This window comes from Saccostrea echinata, unplaced genomic scaffold, assembly GCF_033153115.1.
Source record: "Saccostrea echinata isolate AGI-Se365-2 ecotype Australia unplaced genomic scaffold, CSIRO_AGI_Sech_v1 ptg000014l, whole genome shotgun sequence".
In the NCBI taxonomy this organism is placed as follows: Eukaryota; Metazoa; Mollusca; class Bivalvia; order Ostreida; family Ostreidae; genus Saccostrea; species Saccostrea echinata.
In genome coordinates, this window is record NW_026889763.1 from 1,916,371 (window position 1) to 1,941,261 (window position 24,891).

The window sequence follows — 24,891 nt, forward strand, 5'->3', positions numbered from 1 at the left end:
AAAATCTTTAAAAATCTTCTTCTCAAGAACCACTGAGCCAGAAAAGCTGAAACTTATGTGGAAGCATCTTGCGGTAGTGTAGATTTTAAATTTTTAAATCATGACCCCCGGGGGTAGGGCGGGGCCACAATAGGGAATCCAAGTTTTACATTGCAATATATAGGAAAAATCTTTGAAAATCTTCTTCTCAAGAACCATTTGGCCAGAAAAGCTGAAACTTATGTTGAAGCATCCTTGGGTAGTGTAAATTCTAAATTGTTCAAACCATGACCCCCAAGGTAGGGTGGGCCCACAATAGGGAATCCAAGTTTTACATTGAAAATATAGGAAAAATATTTAAATATCCTCTTCTCAAGAACCACTGAGCCAGAAAAGCTGAAACTTATGTGGAAGTATCCTGGGGTAGTGTAGATTCTAAATTGTTCAAATCAAACCCCCGGGGGTAGGGCGGGGCCACAATAGGGAATCCAAGTTTTACATTGAAACATATAGGAAAAATCTTTGAAAATCTTCTTCTCAAGAACCACTGAGCCAGAAAAGCTGAAACTTATGTGGAGGCATCCTCAAGTAGTGTAGATCCTAAATTCTAAAAATCATGACCCCAAGGGGTAGGGCAGGACCACAATAGGGAATCCAAGTTTTACATTGAAATATATAAGAAAAATCTTTGAAAATCTTCTTCTCAAGAACCATTGGGCCAGAAAAGCTGAAACTTATGTGGAAGCATCCTTGGGTAGTGTTAATTCTAAATTGTTCAAACCATGACCCCTGGGGGTAGGGTGGGCGCACAATAGGGAATCCATGTTTTACATTGAAAATATAGGAAAAATATTTAAATATCTTCTTCTCAAGAACCACTCTGCCAGAAAAGCTGAAACTTATGTGGAAGTATCCTGGGGTAGTGTAGATTCTAAATTGTTCAAATCAAACCCCCAGGAGTAGGCCAGGGCAACAATAGGGAATCCAAGTTTTACATTGAAACATATAGGAAAAATCTTTGAAAATCTTCTTCTCAAGAACCACTGAGCCAGAAAAGCTGAAACTTATGTGGAGGCATCCTCAAGTAGTGTAGATTCTAAATTGTTCAAACCATGACCCCCAAGAGTAGTGCAGGGCCACAATAGGGAATCTAAGTTTTACATTGAAATATATAAGAAAAATCTTTAAAAATCTTCTTCTCAAGAACCACTGAGCCAGAAAAGCTGAAACTTATGTGGAAGCATCCTTGGGTAGTGTCGATTCTAATTGTTTAAATCAGGACCCCAGGGGGTTGGGGCGGGGCCACAATAGGTATTTCAAGGGGAAATCTGGTAAAGAACAGCATAGCCAAAGTTACCCAGGTGAGCGATGTGGCCCATTGGCCTCTTGTTATGCTCTCAGTTCAGAAGTGCATACCATAGTCACTATGACTTCACAATTATTATGTGCCAAATAATGTCTGGAAATGTTTAAAGGTGTCCAAAATAAGGTGGAAAGTAATACAGATTTCTATTTCAATAAAAACAGTATTTTAAAAACGAAGTGTTTCAAATCTGTCACTGATCATGCTGATTATGCATGTAATCAAATGCAGATTGTTGGATTTTCATTCTGAAAATAGCATTACAAAAAGCTTCATGTTTTTAGCTCACCTGAGCTGAAAGCTTGAGTGAGCTTTTCTGATCACCCGTTGTCCGTTGTCTGTCCGTCCGTCCGTCTGTAAACTTTTCACATTTTTGACTTCTTCTCAAGAACCACTGGGCCAATTTTAACCAAATTTGGTACAAAGCATCCTTGGGTGAAGGGGAGTTTAAATTGTAAAAATGAAGGGCCAAGTCCTCATCAAAGGGGAGATAATCAAGATAATACAAAAATTGGGAGGGGTCATTAAAAAATCTTCTTTTTAAGAACTTCTGGGCCAGAAAGGCTAAAACTTATGCGGAAGCATCCTTGGGTAGTGTAGATTCTAAATTGTTCAAATCATGACCCCCAGGGGTAGGATGGGGCCACAATAGGGAATCCAAGTTTTACATTGAAATATATAGTAAAAAAATCTTTAAAAATCTTCTTCTCAAGAACCACTAGGCCAGAAAAGCTGAAACTTATAAGGAAGCATTCTGGGGTAGTGTAGATTCTAAATTATTCAAATCATGACCCCAGGGGGTAGAGAAGGGCCACAATAGGGAATTCAAGTTTTACATTGAAATATATAGTAAAAATTTTTAAAAATCTTCTTCTCAAGAACCACTAGGCCATAGAAGCTGAAACTTACGTGGAAGCATTATGGGGTAATGTAGATTCTAAATTGTTCAAATCATGACCCCCAGGGGTAGGATGGGGCCACAATAGGGAATCCGTTTTACATTGAAATATATAGTAAAAAAAATCTTTAAAAATCTTCTTCTCAAGAACCACTAGGCCAGAAAAGCTGAAACTTATAAGGAAGCATTCTGGGGTAGTGTAGATTCTAAATTGTTCAAATCATGACCCCAGGGGGTAGAGAAGGGCCACAATAGGGAATTCAAGTTTTACATTGAAATATATAGTAAAAAATCTTTAAAAATCTTCTTCTCAAGAACCACTAGGCCATAGAAGCTGAAACTTACGTGGAAGCATTCTGGGGTAATGTAAATTCTAAATTGTTCAAATCATGACCCCCGGGGGTAGGACAGGGCCACAATAGGGAATCCAAATTTCAATTGAAATATGCAGAAAAAATCTTTAGAAATCTCCTCCTCAAGAACCACTGGGCCAGAAAGGCTGAAATTTATGTGGAAGCATCCTGGGGTAGTGTAGATTCTAATTGTTCAAATCATGACCCCTGGGGTAGGGCAGGGCCCCAATAAGTACTACGGGTGGGGGGGGGGGGGGGGGGAGAGAAATCAGGTGAAAACAGCAAGGCCAAAGTTAGGTGAGCACTGTGGCCCATGGGCCTCTTGTTATTAGTAAAATGTGTTAATAAATCAAAATATTAGATTATTTTGTATTAATGGATGTGAATATTCTTTACCATGGTTACTATAAAGATATTATAAACATTATTCAGTTTTAAACAAAATTCAGTGATAGAATATGTAACAAGCAGTTGCTTGAACCTTAAAGAATGACATTAATATTAAATCAGATGGCAAAAGAATTCCATTGATGACAAGAAAAAAATTTCTTTTGTACATTTTGTAGATCTACAATTGTGGTGCTATATTTTTTCACTTTCAAAAAAGTAGGTCAGTGATCTATTTTTTATGCTTGCTAGTGACCTTGAGTATTTCTCAAAAAATCCCCATTAACATGCTAAAAACTATGACTAATATTTTCTCTCTCCTCGAAATATTACAGGTCATAGGGAATGCTTTGGATAATGAAGTATATTGAAAATAAGGATAGTTTTACAAAATGAAATAAAAAATTAGATTTTGAAAAATAAAATTGTTGAAATAGTCCATTTTGAATTTCCTCTGGCAAATTTCTGAATTTTCTGATTCAACCTAATTAAAATCTAATGTTACAAAAACTGAATGATGAGAACTCCACACTACTCATAGCTTCTGTTTAGTTGTATTGTCCTAATTCTGCTGGTATTCAAATTACATAAGGTCAATGTTCATATTTTTGAAATACGCTGTCTGGAATGGCTTTTGATCATTGCATATTTCGAATTTTTTCTATTGTTTGCCTTCAAATTATTTGTAATAATACATGAGCTTTCACAAATATAAATTTCACCAAACTATGTGAAAAAAGATAGAAAAATAATTTTTATAAAAAAAAAAAAAATTATTTAAAAAAAATCAGAAAATTAAAAAAAAAAAAAAAGTCTGAATTTCCTCTGCATTACCATTCATCTACCTTTGTTTGTTGCATATTGTCATAAATCGTAACATATTAAATTTTGATATTCATTTATTACATGATTATTTTGTTTGTTTAAAACAATTTTGATACAAGACATTGTACTTTATATCAATCCATTTCCAAAAACTGAAACTCTGAGTATTAATGTCATCCTTGTAGCTTCGTTTGTGTATTGTTTAACGTCCCTCTCAAGAATATTTCACTCAATGTCATATGGAGACGTCACCACTTGCTGGTGGAGAGCTGCAAATTTTGACTTATACTCGGCACTCAGGACCATTGAGTAGTGAGGGATTTTTTTCGTGCCAGTGTATATGGTCTCATCCGAAGGACCGGTCTCCATTTTAAAAAATCGTTGTTTGTAGCTTCGTTATTTAAAGAATAATTTAGCTACTCAAGTTTTACTGTATAACCTGTGTGGGACAGTTTATGCACGCTCTATATAAACTGTGAAGTAGTTTATAATAAGTGTAATGTGTTCCATGCGAAATTATACAAGTATTTCGTATATATACACTAAATATTTTCTTTTTTATTTCTCTTGAAAACTACTTCTCTTGATCAATCAATTAATGCTTGTTAGAACTGGTTTTCAAGGTCACCTGACAATTGGCTCTTCCATCAGTGAACCATAACATGACATACAGATAAAGAATACGATTATATTTTAAATACGAGGGCTGTTCAATAAATTATGTCCTGAACTCTATAACGTACAATATAGAAAATATTTTACATTTACCTTGGCTTTTTCTCATTATTGAGTCTTTAATAAATTGATAACCGTTTATGTGACCACATTTCATCATATAGTTTCATTGTGAGAAGCTGGAAAACAAGGGCTATTCGAGACACTGCATTAAAAATGAATGGTAAAGAATCGGTTAACAAGATTGAAGTTATATGCTTCATGTAAAACTTGTTAGGAATGCAAAAGTAATATGAACTGAAATATGTAATGTTTACAGCAACCAGTGTTTGTTTTATAGACACTTTAGCAGGTGGATTTCAATGATCAAAAATGGAAAATGAGCATACAAAATGGGTACTGTCCTTGGCGACAAGGACTTACAAAACCAATGTAATATTTGCCAAAATTCAACAAATTATCATTGATGATGTTTAAATTGACTTTAAGACGCATAGCAAATTCGGTAGGCATAATTTTGGAGGTAGTTCACACTGTTTTAAAGAAACATTTGACAGTACAAAAGTTTTGTACTCAATGGTCACCCTTTGTTTTGACAAATGAGTGAAAACGACAGCGTGTAACAATATCGAAATTTTTTTTTGAAAATTCAGAAATTGTAGTTATACACGTTTGTCTGAAATTCTAACAGATAATAAAACCTGAATGCATTGTTTTGAACCCTAAAGGAAAATTTACAACAAGATGCACATGACCAAATTAGCAAGGGTCTGAGAAGAGCAAAGAATTGCAAGAGCACAAAGAAAGTTTCATATGCCATTTTCTTCAATAGTAGTGGTCTTGGTGTTCAGATTCTTGTATGGGGAGGCCGTTTAATTTCTGGACGAGTCTAGAAAGCAAAATTTTTGCAAAAAAAATCGAAAGGTTTATGAGAAGAAGGAACCAGAATCAGGAATCTTCTGCATTAATTTTCTTCATGACAGCGTTCAAACCCACATGTCCTGAATACTAAAGGGGTTTTTGGGATAAACAGAAAGTTAATGTTTTGTCACACCAACAATATTCGCCAGATCTTTTACCCTACCACTTGTTTCATTTTCCAAACTTGAAAAAACACCTTTCAGAAAGAAGAAACAAGTCCAGGAAATCATAGAATCTGTCATATTCCAGTATACGAAGGGCATACTCAAAAATGTGTTCTAAAAACAATTAGGAATTGGATAAATATATTACAGACATGTGTTTCAATTAAAGGAGCATATTTAAGGGAAATCATTAAGACAAAATCATTGAAAAGCGTTTTTTGTTTCTTTCCGAGCACCGAGGACGTAATTTATAGAACAGCCCTCGTACTTAAACCTACTTTATACAATTATTTATACATACATTAATATAGAAATACATAAAATGTTTTGGGTTATGTACATTTTTTTTCTGCAAAAGTTGCAATTATTAAATTCCCCATTTACAAACAAAGCATTTAATTGTTAAAATAACTTCGGTAGCTATACAATTTATTTCTTATAATTCAATTTTCTTTCATTAAGTGTAAAAAATAAGACAATTTCCCTTCAAAAATGACTTCAAGTTGAACAAAATTTACGTGTAGTGTCAAACAGAATGATACATTTTAAATATTTAAATAATATTATATATAATTGTGATGTCCCTTATTAGACCTTATTAAACATGTTTAATGCCTTTTAGACAAATTTATTAAAAAAAAAAACATTTAATCATTTGCTCAGTATAGTATTAAAATATTTATTCAGTGCAAATTATTTTTAGCTCAACTCTATAAAGTGAAGATAACTGCGCTTATGCTCTGTGTCAGCATCCCAGTTGAGATTTTTAGAAGCATTCATTGCCAAGTCTGTTCCCAAGTAACTACAGTACATGCTTAACCTGGACCAAACTTGCATGAATCTAGTGATACATACTACCAGACTTGCTTCAGATGCTTGATCTGGAACCTGTTTTACAAAAGAACTTACGACTTACATTTCTTTCAAAGTTCTTATTAAAAAGACTAAAACCATTTTTAAATAATGTATAATGGAAAGTTATATATAAAAATTATATATTGGTCTTAGTTGTAAGTTCTCTTGTAAAAGGGGGCCCTGATCTACATTTTCTGGTTGAGAGACCAGGTGAAAATTTTTGAAACAGGTCCATTTGAAAGTAACTACAAACAACATTGTCTCAAAACATGCATGATGATGCATTTAGGTATGCAAATAAATTTAAACACTTATTTTCACGTGCGAAACTTCGCATAACTTGTGCATAACATTTCTCGAGGTGAACTTTGTAATTTTTGATTACCAGTCTTTCAAGATATGTTCAGGTTTCAAATCTTTATTTTGATAGCTGCCACAGGGATGAAATGGGTGGAGGTAAAGATGAAAGAGTTAGGAGTTACCTCAAACCCGAACTACAAGATCTGCTTCATGTTAGACAGCCTCGCCATGATAAGTGTTCATACACCTAAATATGGAGTCATTGAGGTGAAAATGCTGTAATATACCATAATTTAACTAATTTATCTAATTTTTGGTTGTTGCTTACTGTGAAATCACAAATTTTGATGAGGGTTTAATTTTTGTTGTCTTTATGGTGAAGAGACACACGAATTCACATCCCCAGTGAACTGTGAAAATTTCATACTGCTGCATAATATTTCTCCTTTAAAACCACGAAATCAAATCTCCTCAAACCATGAAAATTTGACCCCATGAAAATAAGTAATTTTACAGTATACAAAAACTTGAATTATTTAAAGTTTGTGGCAAATTATTGTTGTACATGTAACATGTGGGCATATTTTAAAACAGTTAAGAATGGGTAAACACATATACATGTAAAAATGCTCTATATTTAAAGGTGAAGCCACTAGGAGTTATCTGGGGTAAATATCAACAGTGGAGTGCCAAAAATACTATTATGTTTGATGATATTCGAAGAAACTTTATCATGAATCCACAAACAGGACTTAGGGTATGTAGTTAACTTGCTATGAGAAAGCCTTGGCACCCCATTTATAATTACTCCTCTCTATTTATGGCAATGCATATAACTTGAAAAAGCCCAGTCTCTGTAAACAAACCGGGAATAGTATTTACAGATAATTCCATATATGGCCTTTAACTTAATACCTTATAATGAAAAAGAATAAAGATACTGTAAACGTATTACATTTGGCCATGTATTCTATTTACATCTAGCTGCTTTCTGCTAAATCAAATACAATGCTAAATGTTTTTTGTACATTATATTCATATATAGCACATTCAGAAAGTGCTAAATCGAATCTTTGCTAACTAAATTGTTGAAGACTCAATTTCTGCAATATGTAAATACATTAACAGTATGCTTTGTTCCAAAAAAATAAGGTAGTTAAAATGGAAATTTACTATATACAGATATAAAAAGGCAACTTTTACTAACACGAAGGACTTTTTAATCATTTTCCGGCATGATGTTGTCTCTGTTTTATGATTCAAATTTTTTTTGTAGATACGAGCTTTCAGGGAAGCTCATTTTAATAGGGATAAGGATAGAGAACTATTAAAACTTTCAAAATACCTCAAAGACATAGCAGCTCTAGATGACTTCACAGGTCTTAATCATCGTCACTGGGAAAGGTATGTGTGAAGAACAGGTTTGTGCCTCTCCATGGATTTAAACCCCGGACCTCTGGCATGCCAGTCCAGCGCACTACAGATCAAACCAAAAAGTTAACCCACTATATAGCCCAAGCTAGTAGGAGGTCATGCATCACGCACTACCATATTTGATCTAGAATTTATTCAAACCCAATCCACCCTCCCCTTTTAAATAGACTGTAGATATCTTGCATAATAAGAGAGAATATTTTGTTGTTTGTTTTTTTTTTTTGTTTTCTTTTTTTCTTTTTTCTTTTCTGTTTTTTTTTTTTTTTTTTTTTTTTTTTTTTGAAAAGGGGAAACTTATTCATTAATTTCATAATTTCATTTCAAGATTGTTGAAAATAGGTACAGTCAATTCTTTGATGTAATACAATGTAAGTATCTGATATATTTTAATTTGATCTGTTATACATGTACATATTCATTAAATTCAAACCCATATATCGGCTTTGCTACCATTTCCAAACTTCCTGAGCTATATATTTGGATTTTCAAGAACGAGGACGCATTTGATTGGCATTCGGCAGGAATCTGGGCGCACTGGAAAAGTTGAAAATGTCATTGATTTGTTACATCAAATTATAGCATTCTTTTGATGTATCAGGTTCATATTTTCCCGATGTCGTGTTTTAATTTTGCTAAAATATAACTTAAAAATGGGTTAGATGAGTGACTTGTACAACATAACATTACATTTTTTTAAACACCTTTTGTGAAGAGTTCCTATCTCTGGGTCGTCTCTCCATGATTTTAAAACATTATTTTTGTGCATTTAGTTCAAGGAAACGAGCAAACGCTTGTAAAAAATGGAGAGAAGACCTGAGATCATAAAAATTGAACTTTTCTATTTATAAAAAAATCCCCTTGTGTAAATGTGGGGCTTCATTGCCGTTTTAAAATCCAGAGTAGCGATGATAGCTAAGTTGTATGTTGTACCGGTCCAAAGCTCTCTGGAATCGAGAAAATTTTTGGTTTGATCCTCGCATGGAGCATTAATTTTTTTTAATGAATACATTCATTTTAATTTTATGTACTGATCTAAAATTTCAAAATACTAGATAAATTTTGGTTCAGTTACACCGAAAGTGAAAGCAGTTCCTCCAAACTACTGACCGTTCATGATAGCTTAGTCGGTAGAGCGCTCGCTTCGTGATCGGGAGGTCGTGAGTTCGAATCTCGGCCGCGACTGACCTAAGTCGATAAAAAATGGATACACTACTGGACGAAAAAAGTGCTGAGAATCCCAAGTTTTACTGATAATGTTTGATAATTACTGATACCGTGCTGTTCTTGCTGATAAATACTGATATTTACTGTTATTCTTACTGTTGTTGCTGATAATTTTAGTTGTTTCTGATAAATACTGATAATTACTGTCGTCTTTACTGTTGAGTCTGATCAATACTGATAAATACTGTTGATGTGCTGTCGACGCTGAGATTTACTGATAATTACTGTGGTCATTGTTCTTGAGCTGAGAAGGTGCTAAAAAAGCTTGAGTGCTGATTAATTATTTTAAAAAAAGTATTTTATCAACAAAATTCATTACAATCTACTTACTAGTTAAATTCTAAATGAAAATCACCTGAATTGTTTTCACATTTCATTATTCATTTATTTATTTTTATATTTTTATTATTATTATTTTTTTTACATCTTAATGTTAAAATTAGATCATAAATGTTTATGTTTTCCTTTATCTTTATATTTCTCCTTTGTTGTTAATATCTGAAAGGGGGGGGGGGGGTGTTCATGCAGTAGTTACTCTACCTATGCAGGTACTTTTTAAAATAATTTTTTATTCACAAAGGTTTTTAAAAAAATCCCATCTCATATTTTTTTCATATTTATTTGTACTGTCGTTAAAACTTTTAGGAAGCATCTTTAATGCAGTCAATGGTTGCAATTAAATATATATTTTCATGTAGAGAACCTGAATATTTGACAAGTAACATGGGTTCCGTCTACTCTGTTAGTTAAGACCCCCCCCCCCCCCCACCATTCTCCTTTTAACTAGGCAGTATTAAATATTTCTCACAAAAAAATCTATTCATATAACATATATTAACCTTTAACGAAGAATGTGACAGGTTCAAATATTAATAAAATTTAATCATGATGAATTATATCTTTTATATACTCGGCTAGTGTGCTCTACATGTAGTTCTATAATTTATGTCCTCCTCGCAATTTTTTAAATATCATTTTGTGGTATCAAGCTATCTATCTTTCGTTGTTTTTATTTTCATTTTAATTATCTTTTAAACCATCGGGAACTAGAAATCTTATGTAGTGTGATTTTCAGTCAATGAAATACATGTACGCATCTTTCTTTCTTCGTTAGTACGATGTACGTAATTACTGGTAACAGCTAGATCAATTTAAAAAAAATTAATAACCTGCTACGCGGTCCGTCAGCTAAAAAACAAAATAAAACAAAACTTGAAATTACTCGGTTGTTCTAAAACACCGTGTTAAATATTCACATGTCCACCACGTGTAGAAGTTTCTACTTTCGTTTTGAGAATCGGGTCAAATATTAGTACATTGTATGTCTTACGATATATGCATTTAGTGAAATTAGAAATAACCTTGTACAGAGAGTATAATATTTGTTGTCCATTCCATTTCTCGTTGTGCGAGACCAATGTACTCAAAGTACACGCGACATGATTCAATTACATGTAGTTATTCAGACTGTAGCAGAAAAAAGGGGGATGAAAGACTTTTACCTAGGCTGCTAGGCGCAAGGTTGATTCTTTAGTTTTAAGTTCCATAAGTTATGCATATATTAATAACTTAATATCTATAATATACATGAATAAATTATTTTAGAGAATCAAGGAACAATACAAAATTCAGCTATTATAATAACATTTATTCATGAGTGCGATCAGCATGTTACTGACATTCATAAGTCATACAATGTAACAGATTTTTTCCTCGGATTCAGCGATGTGGAGTTTTCGCGTTTCTGAATTGTGAACAGTTGATGCTAATATCATTACACAGATTGCTAAATCACTAAACCATCTTTTTTTTTAAAAACAAAAATCTCGTATAAATTTTGCATAATTATTTATTAGATAGAGACGAAATCTTCCTTTTGATTTTCTCGTCTCCGTTTTACAGGCCCTTAAACAGTTTAACACTGTTAAGAGAGATTCAAATGAATTTACATGTAGCACCCTCTCCCCGGATATTCTTTAAACTTTATCTCAAGAAATGTACGTAAAACTAGCAAATGAAATTAAATACTAAGCAAAGATCTACGTGAATTAAAATAAATTTATTTTATTTTAACATGTTTAAGTTACTTCATTTAATTAATAGGTTTGTACAATGTATATAACTTCATTTCTTTTCTTTTTTTTTAATTTTGTACTGTGTACTATTTTGCTAAATATTTTCTATCAATTTAATTTGTCAACAAAATCGATAACAAATATTATTTTTTTTTGTACATCCATAAAGATTGTTCCTGCTCCAAGTAGCAAGACTTAGTACATGTACAGTGTAGGTTCATTTGTTTATTATTAACACCGGTGGCCGCAGACGCAGAACAATGGGTAATTAGTGCCCATTGTTACGCTGACCACTACAACTTACATGGAATATACATGTTGTACCCCGTTCTGCCCCTGTGCCTAACATGTACACAATAAAGCCAAATCACGGGTTGATCTTCGATTTCTGATCAATACAAATTAATTTAAACGTGTATTCCATTCAGATCTGTGACCTCAGAATATTAAAATCGATCAACTTAATAATCCATTATTTACATTTAGTAGGTCCCATTTCTTATTTTCCATTCCATAAAATTAAATTAAATGAATGAGATTTTTAAAACTGATTGAATAAAAATATTTTATGTGGTCACTTGTGAAATTGTAAGAGACCAACATCAAAATTACATGTACACGTGTATACCATTGCACTTACACTTTAATTCTGACAAATAATTTTTGATCAGCCCCCATCTGCCGGTTGCACATGTATAAACATTATATTCTGGGACGATCTACGAATGCTTGCATTACGTATTCCTAAAATGAATAAATAAAAAAATGTGCCTCCTGACGGAACATATTCACCCCTGTTTTCATCTCTCAATTTATTTTTTAAAAAAGCATAAAATTTATCACTTTCGGGCAGATTTACGGGGGTGGGGGGGGATCAGAAGAACCGAACATTAAAAAAAAATGTTTAAAACTATGCATATCTTTCGGAAAGAATTTAAAAAAATTGCTATCATGTTGGGCCATCTTTAAAAAGAAAATGATTGTTTGTCCTCTCTTGACCGAGTAAAAACAGGTCAAAATTTTTCTATTCTTCTGGAATTTTTTTTTATCCCGATTTTTTCCCACCCATTAATAACTATTTCCACTTCAGATGAGTGTTTTTTTTTATGAAAAAATTCACCAACCTCCTTACCCAAATTTCTTGAGTCGGGCTATCACCCTTTTCTTTTCTTTTTTTTCTTTTTTTTTTTTAAAGCCTTAATGTTTTAGTATTACAGTGACTTATGTTAAAATGAAATCTTCATGCAAAAGGTAAATTCCATTTATTCTGCTTACAGACATACATGTACTATTTTCATAGATTCTTGGCAAATATTTCCCTTTACGCTGACAATTTTATTTAATGGTACTTAACTTTTATTATAATTGTCCAGATTTTCACAACCGTATTGTAATCGAGATCAGTGTCATAATTTTTATCACAAGCAGTAGATATAAAGAAACATGAAAATGTTGTTGTGAAAATTAAATAAAAAGAAAGTAATGATTGAAGAAGGTTTTAACAACCCTAAGCTCTATTTCAGCACCTTCTCAGCTCAAGAACAATGACCACAGTAATTATCAGTAAATCTCAGCGTCGACAGCACATCAGCAGTATTTATCAGTATTTATCAGACTCAACAGAAAAAACGACAGTAATTATCAGTATTTATCAGAAACAACTAAAATTATCAGCAACAACAGTAAGAATAACAGTAAATATCAGTATTTATCAGCAAGAACAGCACGGTATCAGTAATTATCAATTATTATCAGTAAAATTTGGGATTCTCAGCACTTTATTCGTCCAGTAGTGATAGCAACTGTTCCTTCGCCATGTGCTCGGCACTTTGAAGTGAAAGTTGCGGGTCCTTCGGATGAGACCTTAAAAACCGAGGTCCCTTGTCATGACAGGCGTTAGCACGATAAAGATCCCTCACTGCTCAATAGCTCTGAGTGCCGAGAAATGGTCAAAATTTGAAGCCCTTCACCGGTATATGGTGACGTCTCTATGTGTCAGAGTGAAAAATTCTCGAATGGGACGTAAAACAACACACAATCAATCAATCAATCCAACCTACTGAAACTTTAATATTCAACTATACCCTATTATCTTACATGTATTATAATAGATGTTTATTATTTATCAGAAGTGTTACTAAGTTATCGTAACTATAAAGATCAGTGGACTTAAACTTGAAAAGGTATTTCAAATTAATGCAACATTTTCCTAGTGCGTAACTTTATAAAGTCTGTCTAGCTTTTATCAGCCGACTAAATCATGGCCATTAAGACTATAAATCTTTTGTACCCATGATTCCTGCAGATCATACGCCATACATGCCCATCTGCTTTCTACTGTATATGCATTATGTATCAAGAAGAAAATATTTCGTTGAAATGAAGTTGTCTAACTTTCATCATCAGCTGTTTACAATGATATTGTAGGTAAAGTCACAAAGGTATGACTTTGGTATATTGTAGTAAATCTGACTTAATGATCTCAGGTATGGTTTATATATGTAGATTATGTCTCTTTTGTAAATATTTTACTCGAATATTATAGTCGTTTATTTGAGGGAGGGGGGGGGGGGGTAGTTGATGATAGTTGAGTACTCGCTTAAATAATTTTCTTACCGCAGTTTATTTTTTAAGTTATAATGCTATAGAACATTTGAAGAGATCGAGGTTGTGCTCTACAGGAAATATCGAAAAAACTTCTTGAACGTTTGTCCATTTTTAAAGAAATTTTTCATGGTATTGGAATATTGACGCAATTTAGGACTGACCCAGTACCAGCACTTGAACACTCATTGACATCCTTACTCTATGAATTAAGAATTGGGTAGGGAATATTATAAAATTGTTTTATGAATTCCATTATCTGCACACATCTCTGCATTTATATCTCAACTACTGGGATCTCCAGTGAAACAATAAATCGGAAATAACATATTAAGAAAAAGATAAGTATTGTCTGTAATTCATAAACTTCTTGTCTGAAAATAGATTACAATCAATCAACCTTGAATTAGTAGATGTATATTTTAAGTACATCTGAATGTACATAGTACTATTCAAAAGAATTTTCTGCTGTTGATTAAAAAATTATTTTTTTAAAATTATGAATTCATTGGGTTTGTAAGTCAGATAGAAAAAACTGTATGATACTTATGCTTTTATTAGACTCAAAAGATTCGGGGTGCAGCAAGCAGCATTCATTGTGAAATTCAAAGTGATTGAAGAGAAGAAAAAATATCAACTAAGTAATGGTACTTACGTATCTGTAAGATCGAATTCAGAAATTGTTTAATTCAATGTGACATTGTTTAGCTGAAAAAGCAGAGACCATTTTAAAGATGTTTTAAAGAGAATAAGCATCATTGTTATAGTACTGATATAATCCTTATCATATAGTGGAAAGTCCCATTCTTTTTATGTAATGGTATATCCCAATTATTTATTTATTTAATTATTTTATTTTCTTATAACCTTAATGCAAAAATAACTTCCGTCGCCCGCGTGGCGCAGTGGTTAGAGCGTCTGCTCTAGAGTCGCGAAGTAAGGAGTTGATCCTTACGTCGCAGGTTCGAATCCCACTGTGGGACGTGGAGACCGGTCCTTCGGATGAGACCGTATAAACCGAGGTCCCGTGTCGCAGTAGGTGCTGGCACGAAAAGATCCCTCACTGCTCAATGGCCGTAAGTGCCGAGTATAGGACAAAATTTGCAGCTCTCTAGCGGCAAGTGGTGGCGTCTCCATATGAGTGAAAAATTCTCGAGAGGGACGTTAAACAACATACAAACAAAAACCAAAATAATTCCCCCCCCCTTTTATCCGGACTTTTTTTTGTAAAAAAATTGTTTTTATTCAGTGCACCTCCACGTTTACGCTTGCAATTTAAGCTTGAAGAAATACTTGAACTTTCTTGGATGAAATCCTAAGCAGTTGTAAGCCTGTATTTTCTGTTTTATGAAAAAAAAAATAAGAGTTCAAAAAGTGTGAGAGATTTTGTGTCACATTTATTAAATGTTATCTGTTGAAGAAATTTTCAGGCCTAATTAGTTAGACTTTCCTCTATTCTGCACAAATTACCTAATTATGTTTGACATTTGATATCTGAGGAAAAACAAGAAGTTTGCCTTGAAGGTTTAATGGTAAAATTCTGTGTTAATATTTCATTGTTAAAAGACTCATGATTACTAAAAAGTCGTTTTTAAATGTTGCTCACATATAGAATTTTTTTTTATTAAATACCATACTTACGATAAATATATGTTTTAGAAACCCTTGTAAAATGTTAGGATAAAAAGAACACTCATCTAATACAGACTTTGAATTGATAGAGTATCATTTCTGTGAACTAACTTATTTCATACTAAGCAGTAATTATATATATATATATATATATATATATATATATATATATATATATATATATATATATATATAACTCCATCTAGTTAAGGACATTGGCAAGGTTCCTGGTTATCGTATAGAATTTTTCAAGAACTCTTGAGTAGGTTTAAATGTACTAAACAGGCTATATTCTGGACTGTTTTACCTTCCAATCCAACCTTCTTTTTTAGATGTTGTCAAATCAATGTTTTTACACTTCTCAATGCATTTCCTATGTAAAATGTTGATAAAAGGGACCAACATAATTTTTCACCATAATATTTTTCCAAAACCCACTTATTTCATAAAGTTTTTGGATCATATACATTATTGTATCATCATTTCCTATGACTTCTAGAAATTTTGGCTAAAAAATTATATATCGGAACAAGACATGGATATACCGGCACCGATCATTATTTCTGAGTTGCTTCCCTTAACAGCTAAAATTGATCAAGAGACTGGTTGATTGTTTTTATCATGTAGTTGACTGAATTGATTGAAACACATTGTAACAAAAATATTGGCATTGTTTTATTTTTATTTTTCATTCGTAGTTACTAAATGCTGCTTCCTTCACACGACCTAGCTAAGAACTGTTCTCAGTCGGCCTGACCTTTCAGCGTATGTCACATCTTTGCCCTTCTCAGCATACTGAGCACAACTATCGTAAATGACGACCTATTGGCTCTTTGTCCCTGAATACAATGTACAACAAAGCCATTGCTACTTTTCTTTCTTGCTGTATAGATGATTCTACCCGTTGAAGGAAGTACACGTGCTTTTGTTTACCTCTGTAACATACGCTTTATTGGTTTCCACCGCTTAGAGAATTCTACACGGGAGATCACTCTCAATCACTATTTTATAAGTGAAAAAACCCATGTATTAAACCTTCTTTCTCCGGAAACCCTTGACTTGCCAATGTCCTTAAAACTTGACGTATGGATGTTGTATCTAGAGATCTTTGAGTACTGTATATGATCTACTGTGAAGTCACTTATTTTCTTTATGGGGGTATTTTTCGTTGTTTTCGTGGTGTGAAGACACCCAGGAATTTAAACAAAACTGATAAAAATAAAATATATATCAACTGAATACTTCTTCAGTCACGAAATTTAATCCCAACGAAACAATTTTTTGGGGGTCAAACCAAAAATTTGACTCCACAAAAATAAGTGATTTTACCGTATATTTTCAGGATAAATTTATGGCGCAGGATTCCAAACTTGCATAGATGGTTCATTTAGGAATACAACATCATCAAACTTGCTTTTGATAACACATCCGTTTTTCATGGGTATTTTCTGGATGAGTGGGAAAGTTAGTCTTTTGTACAGGTCCATTACATGTGTAATGCATGTAGAAGTACATACTTACCATTGTGCTGAGGATGCTATAAGTGACTTGTATTTTAATTAAGTTGCTTAATGAAAGGCCGTTAATATTGTGCTTACATGCACTAAATGGATCTTGCTGAACATTGATTTAATATGAGACGATGCCATATGCCTTTTAAAATAACATTCATCTTTGTAATCTTTAGTTATGTTTAAGATAAGAATCAGTCGGCTTTATTGAAAAACATGTATTATGTAATATTAATTGAAACACACAATACTGCAGGCAATGGACAAATTTTCATCAAATTTTCGTACATATATTCTTGTCATTTTTTTTAGATACAGACCAAAAAGAAAACATGAAAATACAGAATCAGTTGAAGGAAAATCTGACAAAAAAGCGGATGACACATGAAAAGAAATAAATCATTAGCAGTTCATGTGATCAGAAAACCTTCAAGCGAGGAGAGAGAATGGAACCATGGGCTTCCAGAGAAATTAAGCGTAAGCTTTAAATCCACTACAAGAAATAGGTTATCTGAGGATGGACAAGTACTTTTTTCGCACCATGATTTTGACTGACCGTTCTGCACGTTTACTCCATGGTTTGGTTTTTCATTTTGTTGTGACAAAAAAGGAATATTTACAACATTTTTGGAGTACTCTTCAACAGGAATTGTAGAGTGTCAAAATACATTTACATTAGATTTTTTTTATTGTATGTTAATTTTTTTGTCAGAATATTTGTGTTGTAAATTTCAGTTGCTTTATAAATCGATATTGAAATCAAGCCACATGAAGTTTAAAAGTTGCGTAGAACGCGGAATTGAGATATGAAAAGTAAATAATACAAAACTTGTAGATATGGTAAACAAAAATAAATAAAGTTATATGATAGGTCACTGCATATTTATTCACATTAAGAATGGATGAAAGGGGGGGGGGGATTTTGTTTAAATAAAGGGAAACGCCTTCTTTAAAGAATGTATAGTATTGAAAAAGACAAAATTAGAATTGGTGTCTCCTTAAGAGAATTCTCAAGAGCCACTGGCCATAAAGACGATAATTTTTATATGTTTATTTCAAAGATCAAAGTTTTAATGTGGGATTGTAAAGGAGAGAAAAAACTCTTCAAGAATAGCATAGTCATAAGACATATTAATATGCAAGCATCCTCAGGTTGGGCGTATTCAAGTTTGTTCAAATCGTGGTCTAAAGGAGTCAGGTGGGGCAACAGTTGGGGATCAAAATTTTACATTGGAATACATGTATATCAGAAAATAAATCTTTATTAACATCTTTTCATAAACATTGCTTCGTGATTATTCATCATTATGTAAGCAACCCAAGTAGTGCAAATAAAAATATTTCGAATCATGCCCTCACAGGATGATGCCACAATAGGTGACAATAATTCAATGTACATGGAAAGCTTCAGAAACATTCCTAAGTTGTGTGGGTTTATGTTTTTTAAATCATATTATTGATACTTTGGATATGGTGCACCAAAATTGGGGATTAAATTTAACATGATGGAGGTATAAAAGAATGAAGCTTCTCCAGAACGACATGGAAATCCTGATATTAAATCATTCCCTTATTGAGTGAAATCTTGTTCTTTGCTCTGCTGTTTTTCATCAGATTTTTGATTTTTTCCCCTTTTCACATGAAATTTTTAACTCCATATTTTGGTCTTACTGAAGGGATTTTTGGAAATAACTGAATTTGAATCCACACATTACGGGAATGCGTCAGTATCAGTATGACAAACATGCCCTTGCTGCTCTTGAGATGATTTTTTTTCTTGTCTGCGTATTAGGAAAAACTGGATGCATGGTTTTTGCACAACCATAACCTCAGGGTCCATAATTTTTAAGAAAAAATATAAATCCAAGTAAATCAATAATTTAGAAATATAATTCAATTCAGCGTTGCCCTATTTTTAAAAAAAAGTTAATTTCCTATACATCTTTGATCTTTGATCTTTTGTTGATCCATTGATGTACTATTGTCAACAGCTTAGTCCTACATTTGTATACATGGGAGCTATGATTTCAACTAATTTAAATCTGCATGACTTAAGAATGCTAGCTATTATGTAATTAATATCACTAGTCATGGCCTAGCTGTTTTGTTCCCCTTTCAGTAAACCGTGCTACACAAGAAGATTACACTAGGATATAAAATTCTTTTATAACGTTACGTCGAAGAACTGTGTTGCTTTTATTAATAAAATTTGGTTTAGTTCCGATTTCAATTAAACTGTAAACAAGGAGAGAATCGTATGATACATATTTTCTTCTGTCGGTTTCTTATTGTAATAAACACAGTTCTTGTAATTACCAAAATAATTTCATTCTGCAATTTTGGTCACTAATAAAATGCTACTCACCCTACATATTTACTTCGATAAAAGTTATTAAACAAATAATCTACAATTAGATATATCTACTTCTAATTATATTCGTGTTTTATTAATGCATATACATAAAGGGGATATGTGAAATGAAATATGAAGGTAACGAACAGTATTCAATCTCGAAAGTCCAATGAAACGATACGAATTTGGAGCAGACCAAACTCGGACCTCAAAATTTAGAGGTTGGATCTGGTGCCATGGAGAAGTGAGCATCCCCCCGACTGGTCACACCCGCCGTGTGTTCCTTATGATCGGGAAGCAAAAAAAACGGAAATATCCGTAGACAGTACAGTGTATTAATAATGGCCTAACAATCGGTATGAAAAACGTCAGTCAGCATTTGACTAAATGACAGGTTGTATGTGCTGACAAGGTCATTGTATCGACCGAAAAACTTGCGAAAAGATGACTTCAAACGAGACTGTTGATATCCTTGTTTCGTCAACTTGTTTGTCAGTAGCTTGCCTCGTTTTAGAAATTGTTCATACGTAGAGCATGCTCTTGCTTATCGAATCAACTGAGAGACATAAACCTCATATGCAGGTGATAAGGGTATATTGCTACATAAGTAAGGGAAGTTGACGATTGAAAAGTTGAAGTCATCACATTTATCAAAAAGCTTTGTTGTTAGAATACCATTAACGTCTGTTTCTAGTAAAATGTCTAAATATGAAACAGATGTATCAGAATCTGTGGTATCTTTTATTTCAAGCTTACTGGGATATATCGAGTCGACATATGAATGAAAATAACTATTGTTAATTGATAATACGTCGTCGATATATCAAAATGTGTAGTTGAAGGCCACAGCAAGTGTTTTCTTCTTCTCATGTAGAAGTTTTTGAATAAATTCTGCGTCATATGAATACAAAAGTAGGTCTGCTAATAAGGGGGCGCGATTGGTACCCATGGAAATTCCAACAGATTGTTGAAAGACATGATCTCCAAAAACTACAATGTTTCAAAATGTTTATCCTTCTACAGATTTTATCTTTACAACAAAAATGGCACACGGTTCGAATAAAAAGGGTACAATACAAAACAGTAATCCTATTTTACTGTTTGATCGGACACATATTTCGGGTTTTCAATAGCAAAACATAGTCTTGCGGGGGTGGTGGTATGGGGGGGGGGGTATCATTTTGTGAGCTCAGTGCTCAAAGTACCTCTAGTTTATATTTGTACTGGGCTTACTGTGTTTTGTCTAACTCTCGTACAATTTACCTAAGATTATTAATTAAAAATAAATGAAAATTCTCACGTCATTAGAAAAGTTAGGGAAAAAAGAAGGATCTCTACTTGGAGAATTCACACTTGTTTTAGAAACTACATTTATATGAATTCTCATAACTCTTTTTTTTTCTCAGATAAAAAGCTAATTACATAACACTCAGCTTTCGCCCATTGCTTAGCAGGTAATGATCATGATGCTTCGTAAAAATGTTCATTTCACAGAAAAATTATATTTCTGTTTAAAGCAGTGACAAAGATGAATTTGATAAATACCACGGACATCATTTGTGACGAACTGTCAGAATAAATCTTACTGGTGTCCACCTAAAGCTTAGAAAATTGACAAGAATTTAAGTAATCGGCTGTGTTGCAATCTGTCTGAAATCCAGATTGCAAAAAATCAAACGAAGGCGACAAAGCACGGAGAATGTGGGCTTAATACGATAAACACTTTGCAAATTACTTCAGGTTTTGTTTCATGAAGTAAATCAATTTTTGTGTGAATTTGTAGAATAGAGAACCTCCTCTTGAAGCCAATCGCTCGCATAAAATTGATTAAAATCGCTGAGCTTTCAAAACATCTATTGATGCAAGTTTATCAAATTTACCCAAATGAATCTCTGGTTTATGGAAAGTTTCACCTTTATGATTAACGTCCCTCTCTCAAATTCATTGTTGCCACCAACAAAAACAGGATTTTATGAATTACGATATAATCTGATATGTTTTTAAATGATTAAACTATGAAACTTGCACTGCACAAAATTAGGATGTAATGATTGGTGTATATTCTCGGACTTATTTTTGGTTTTAGATGTTGCTGTAATGTTCAAAATTCTAATTTTTGCCGTTCCACTAACAAATCTTTACAATTTTTTTTTAAAATGTGGGCTTTAAAGCTGTTATTTTATAAATGTAAGCTAGATATTTTACTTTTAATCCTGTTATATTCTTACAGAATATCTCCAATAATTTGACTTCATAGTGTAATAGCTACAAATTGTGAAAAAATCTTAACTTTATTTGTGTTAGTATAAATTAGTCGTGTGAAGTAGTTGAAAGTACATAAGATATTGTATTTTTGGTCTGTAAATAGAAGAAGCAACTTCTTAAGGAGGTTGGATCCTGTCATCAAAAGTAATGAGATTTTTTTATCAAGTATATTTTTGGAATTTATAAACATAGCTTAACTAAAAATCAAAACAAAAAAATGGGGGTCAATGCGCTTCTTTTAGCGCTACAGAGCATTTAGTTTGACCTTTTTGCACTGTAAAAACGTCTTATACATAAATCAATTTTTAAAGTTTTTCCTCCAATATTTTTATACAAATAAATTATGGGAACAGACACGGTCTTATTTCATCTTGAATAGACACATTAAAATTTGCGACAACGAAAAATTTTTCAAATTACTCCGCAGCTTCAATTATTTGACTTTTTTACACTCAAAAAATTCATTTTTCTGGCATTAAAAAGTTAACGAGCAAAAAATTCATTTGAAAGTAATGACATTTTACTGAATTTAAGAAGAATGGTTATAACTATATTATATATTCAGAAAAGAAAATTAGTGGGGGTCTTTGATGCTAATTTTTAGATATTACTAAAATAGTGCTAATTTTAAGCTTAAATTAGGGCTATTTTTTCCTTGATTTTCACAATATATTTGCTATATGTATCAAATATGATGATAGAATTCATGACAGTTTATTTAATATATAATTTAGGACCAGTATAAAACAGTTAACTGCACAAAATAACTCGGTGTGCAGACTGCATGTAAAAATAGGAATCCAAACTTAACATACTTTAAATACTTATAAAGAGAAAAAAATGATCATTTTCTTCTAAAAATCTTCCGCCACAAAATATAGTTCCTCACTTAATGCTTTTGGTATGGAATTTAATCATTGAGTTTTAACTGAATATAGTTGAATTGGATTGTAGAATCCAAATTCATTGTAAGAATTAAAACATTATGCAGATTTTTTGAAATATAGGTTAAGATAAAAATCTGCTCAAAAGCTCAGGAGCGAACCTCTTAAGATATATTTCAAACAGATGGTTTTAAAAAGACCAGTTCTAACTAGTTTAGTGGCAGCAACGACAAAATTCTCTGAAATAGAGGCATTTTAGGATTACTTTTGACACTCATGATGCTCCAGATCGGTCACAGTAGCCGGGTGGTAGGGCGTCGCTTCGTGATCGGGAGGCCCAGGTTCGATTCTCGTTCTACGCGTCGCGCCAAACCAAAGACGTAAACGTAGGTAGTGACTGTTCCTTCGCCTAACGCCCGGCATTAAATGTGAAAGTCATGGGTCTATCGGACGAGACCTTAAAAACTGATGTCCCGTGTCACGGTGGGCGTTGGCATGATAAAGAACCCTCACTGCTCAATGACCCGAGTAGCGAGTATAGATCTAAATTTGAAGCCCTTCACCGACACACGGTGATGTCTCAATATGAGTGAAAATTCTTGATTGGGACGTTAAACAGGATACAATCAATCAATTATGATGCTCCAGGATAAATATGATAAACTGTACATGTACTCTAACCTTCTTGTTACTTGAACGTATAAAAATAAAGCCATGGTAGCTGAGAAACAAGCGCCATCAGTCTGAGCTAGCAAGGATTAAATTGAAAAAAGCTGAATTTGATACATGTACATGTATACATGATATACAAAGAGAAACTCAGACTATTGTGTTATAGGCCGCTTCATGATATATGCCAGCTTGACAAGTTTGTGTTATTTACCCATCAGCAACAAAAATCCCCCCCCCCAATCCTTTAGTAACCCTTACTATGGGTCGACAAGATGTGCATTATTGGTAGGCATAATTTGTCGATGAAGACAACACAATCGAAACTCCTCGGATTTGATTGTGGAGAGTACATGCGAGACATCCAAGGAGTTCCTATTGAGAGACATTTTCAATTCTAGCCTGTGACAATATGTGCCGAAGGACAATGTTATTTTTGGTGAGGTTTCGCCGACGAGACATTATGTACAGGGCGACAATACTACTATCACGAAAGGGAAGGTGGGGGAGGCTTTCCTGTACAAAATGAAGCTGCTGTGACAATACAGACACTAGAATGTCTGCATAAATTAATATTTTTTGGAAATCATGCTCAGTTTGATTGATTGTGGCTAAACAAAAAAATCATATTCGGAAACTCAAGAAACACCCATATTACACATCTTAAGCAGTATAATAAAGCAAGAAAATTTTTGGAAATAAGATTAACTGAATTTCCTTGCACAAATTTGAGGTGATTAAATCACTTCTACAACTATTTTCTTTTTCAAGAAAAGTTCATCCTTGTTCAACAAGATATACCTAACTTAAATAAAACTGCGTAATAACTTCCATATTTATTTTCACCAGCAGAGTATTAACCCACAACAAAGTTTCTAGCAAACAAACAATAATATTTTCAAAAATAAGTGAAATAAAATAAGGGTATTATTTTTTTTAATTTGGTTATTGAGTTGTTTTTCGCGAATGAGACAGGATTGGTTAAGCTGAGATTTGAACAACCAGTAAATTTGAAATCCTTCTGCGACTGTCAATACAACAAAAAAAGAAATGATTCACAACGAGAACTATTTGCAGATAAAAAAAATGGTCGTGAAACTATAAAAGATATTATTTGCACGCGAATAACAAATTGGTTTACAGCTTAATCACTGTAAGACTTCTTATCCATAGGGAGAATTTTCTTCCAAACTTTTCGCGAAGGGAGGAAAAAAGAGAGTTTTCATCGCAAACTTTGGGAAAAGAAATTCTAAAAAATAATTCTTAAAGAAGCTTTAAACACTTTTTTAGGGGAGGGGGAGGGGACTTTGAGAAAATTGTATCATTTAAAAGTGCACATATTGAACTTTTCTAGTTCATTTTCAACATAAAGTACCTGACATATTTCTCCAGGAAAAAGGTTCAAAGACAATGAAGTATTAGTGACAGAAATCGATGTTGTTTACTTACAATGTATAACTGCACACTTGGAATGTATAATCTATGGTGTTCTCTTCAGTGAGCAATGTTTAGAGCTTCTT

The 24,891-nt window shown here is 33.0% G+C and overlaps 1 protein-coding gene across 1 annotated transcript in view; it reads left to right on the forward strand.

Annotated features, from left to right (window-relative positions):
- LOC133186621 (ubiquitin-like domain-containing CTD phosphatase 1) overlaps window positions 1-18,056 on the forward strand; it is a 50,996-nt gene extending 32,940 nt beyond the window's left edge. The window contains exons 6-9 of the mRNA XM_061321856.1: window positions 6,851-6,987; window positions 7,364-7,477; window positions 7,997-8,124; window positions 17,513-18,056. Coding sequence (XP_061177840.1) covers window positions 6,851-6,987; window positions 7,364-7,477; window positions 7,997-8,124; window positions 17,513-17,588 — 455 coding nt within the window. The 3' untranslated portion in view covers window positions 17,589-18,056. The remainder of the gene's footprint in view (window positions 1-6,850; window positions 6,988-7,363; window positions 7,478-7,996; window positions 8,125-17,512) is intronic.
- The last annotated feature ends 6,835 nt before the right edge of the window (window positions 18,057-24,891 follow it).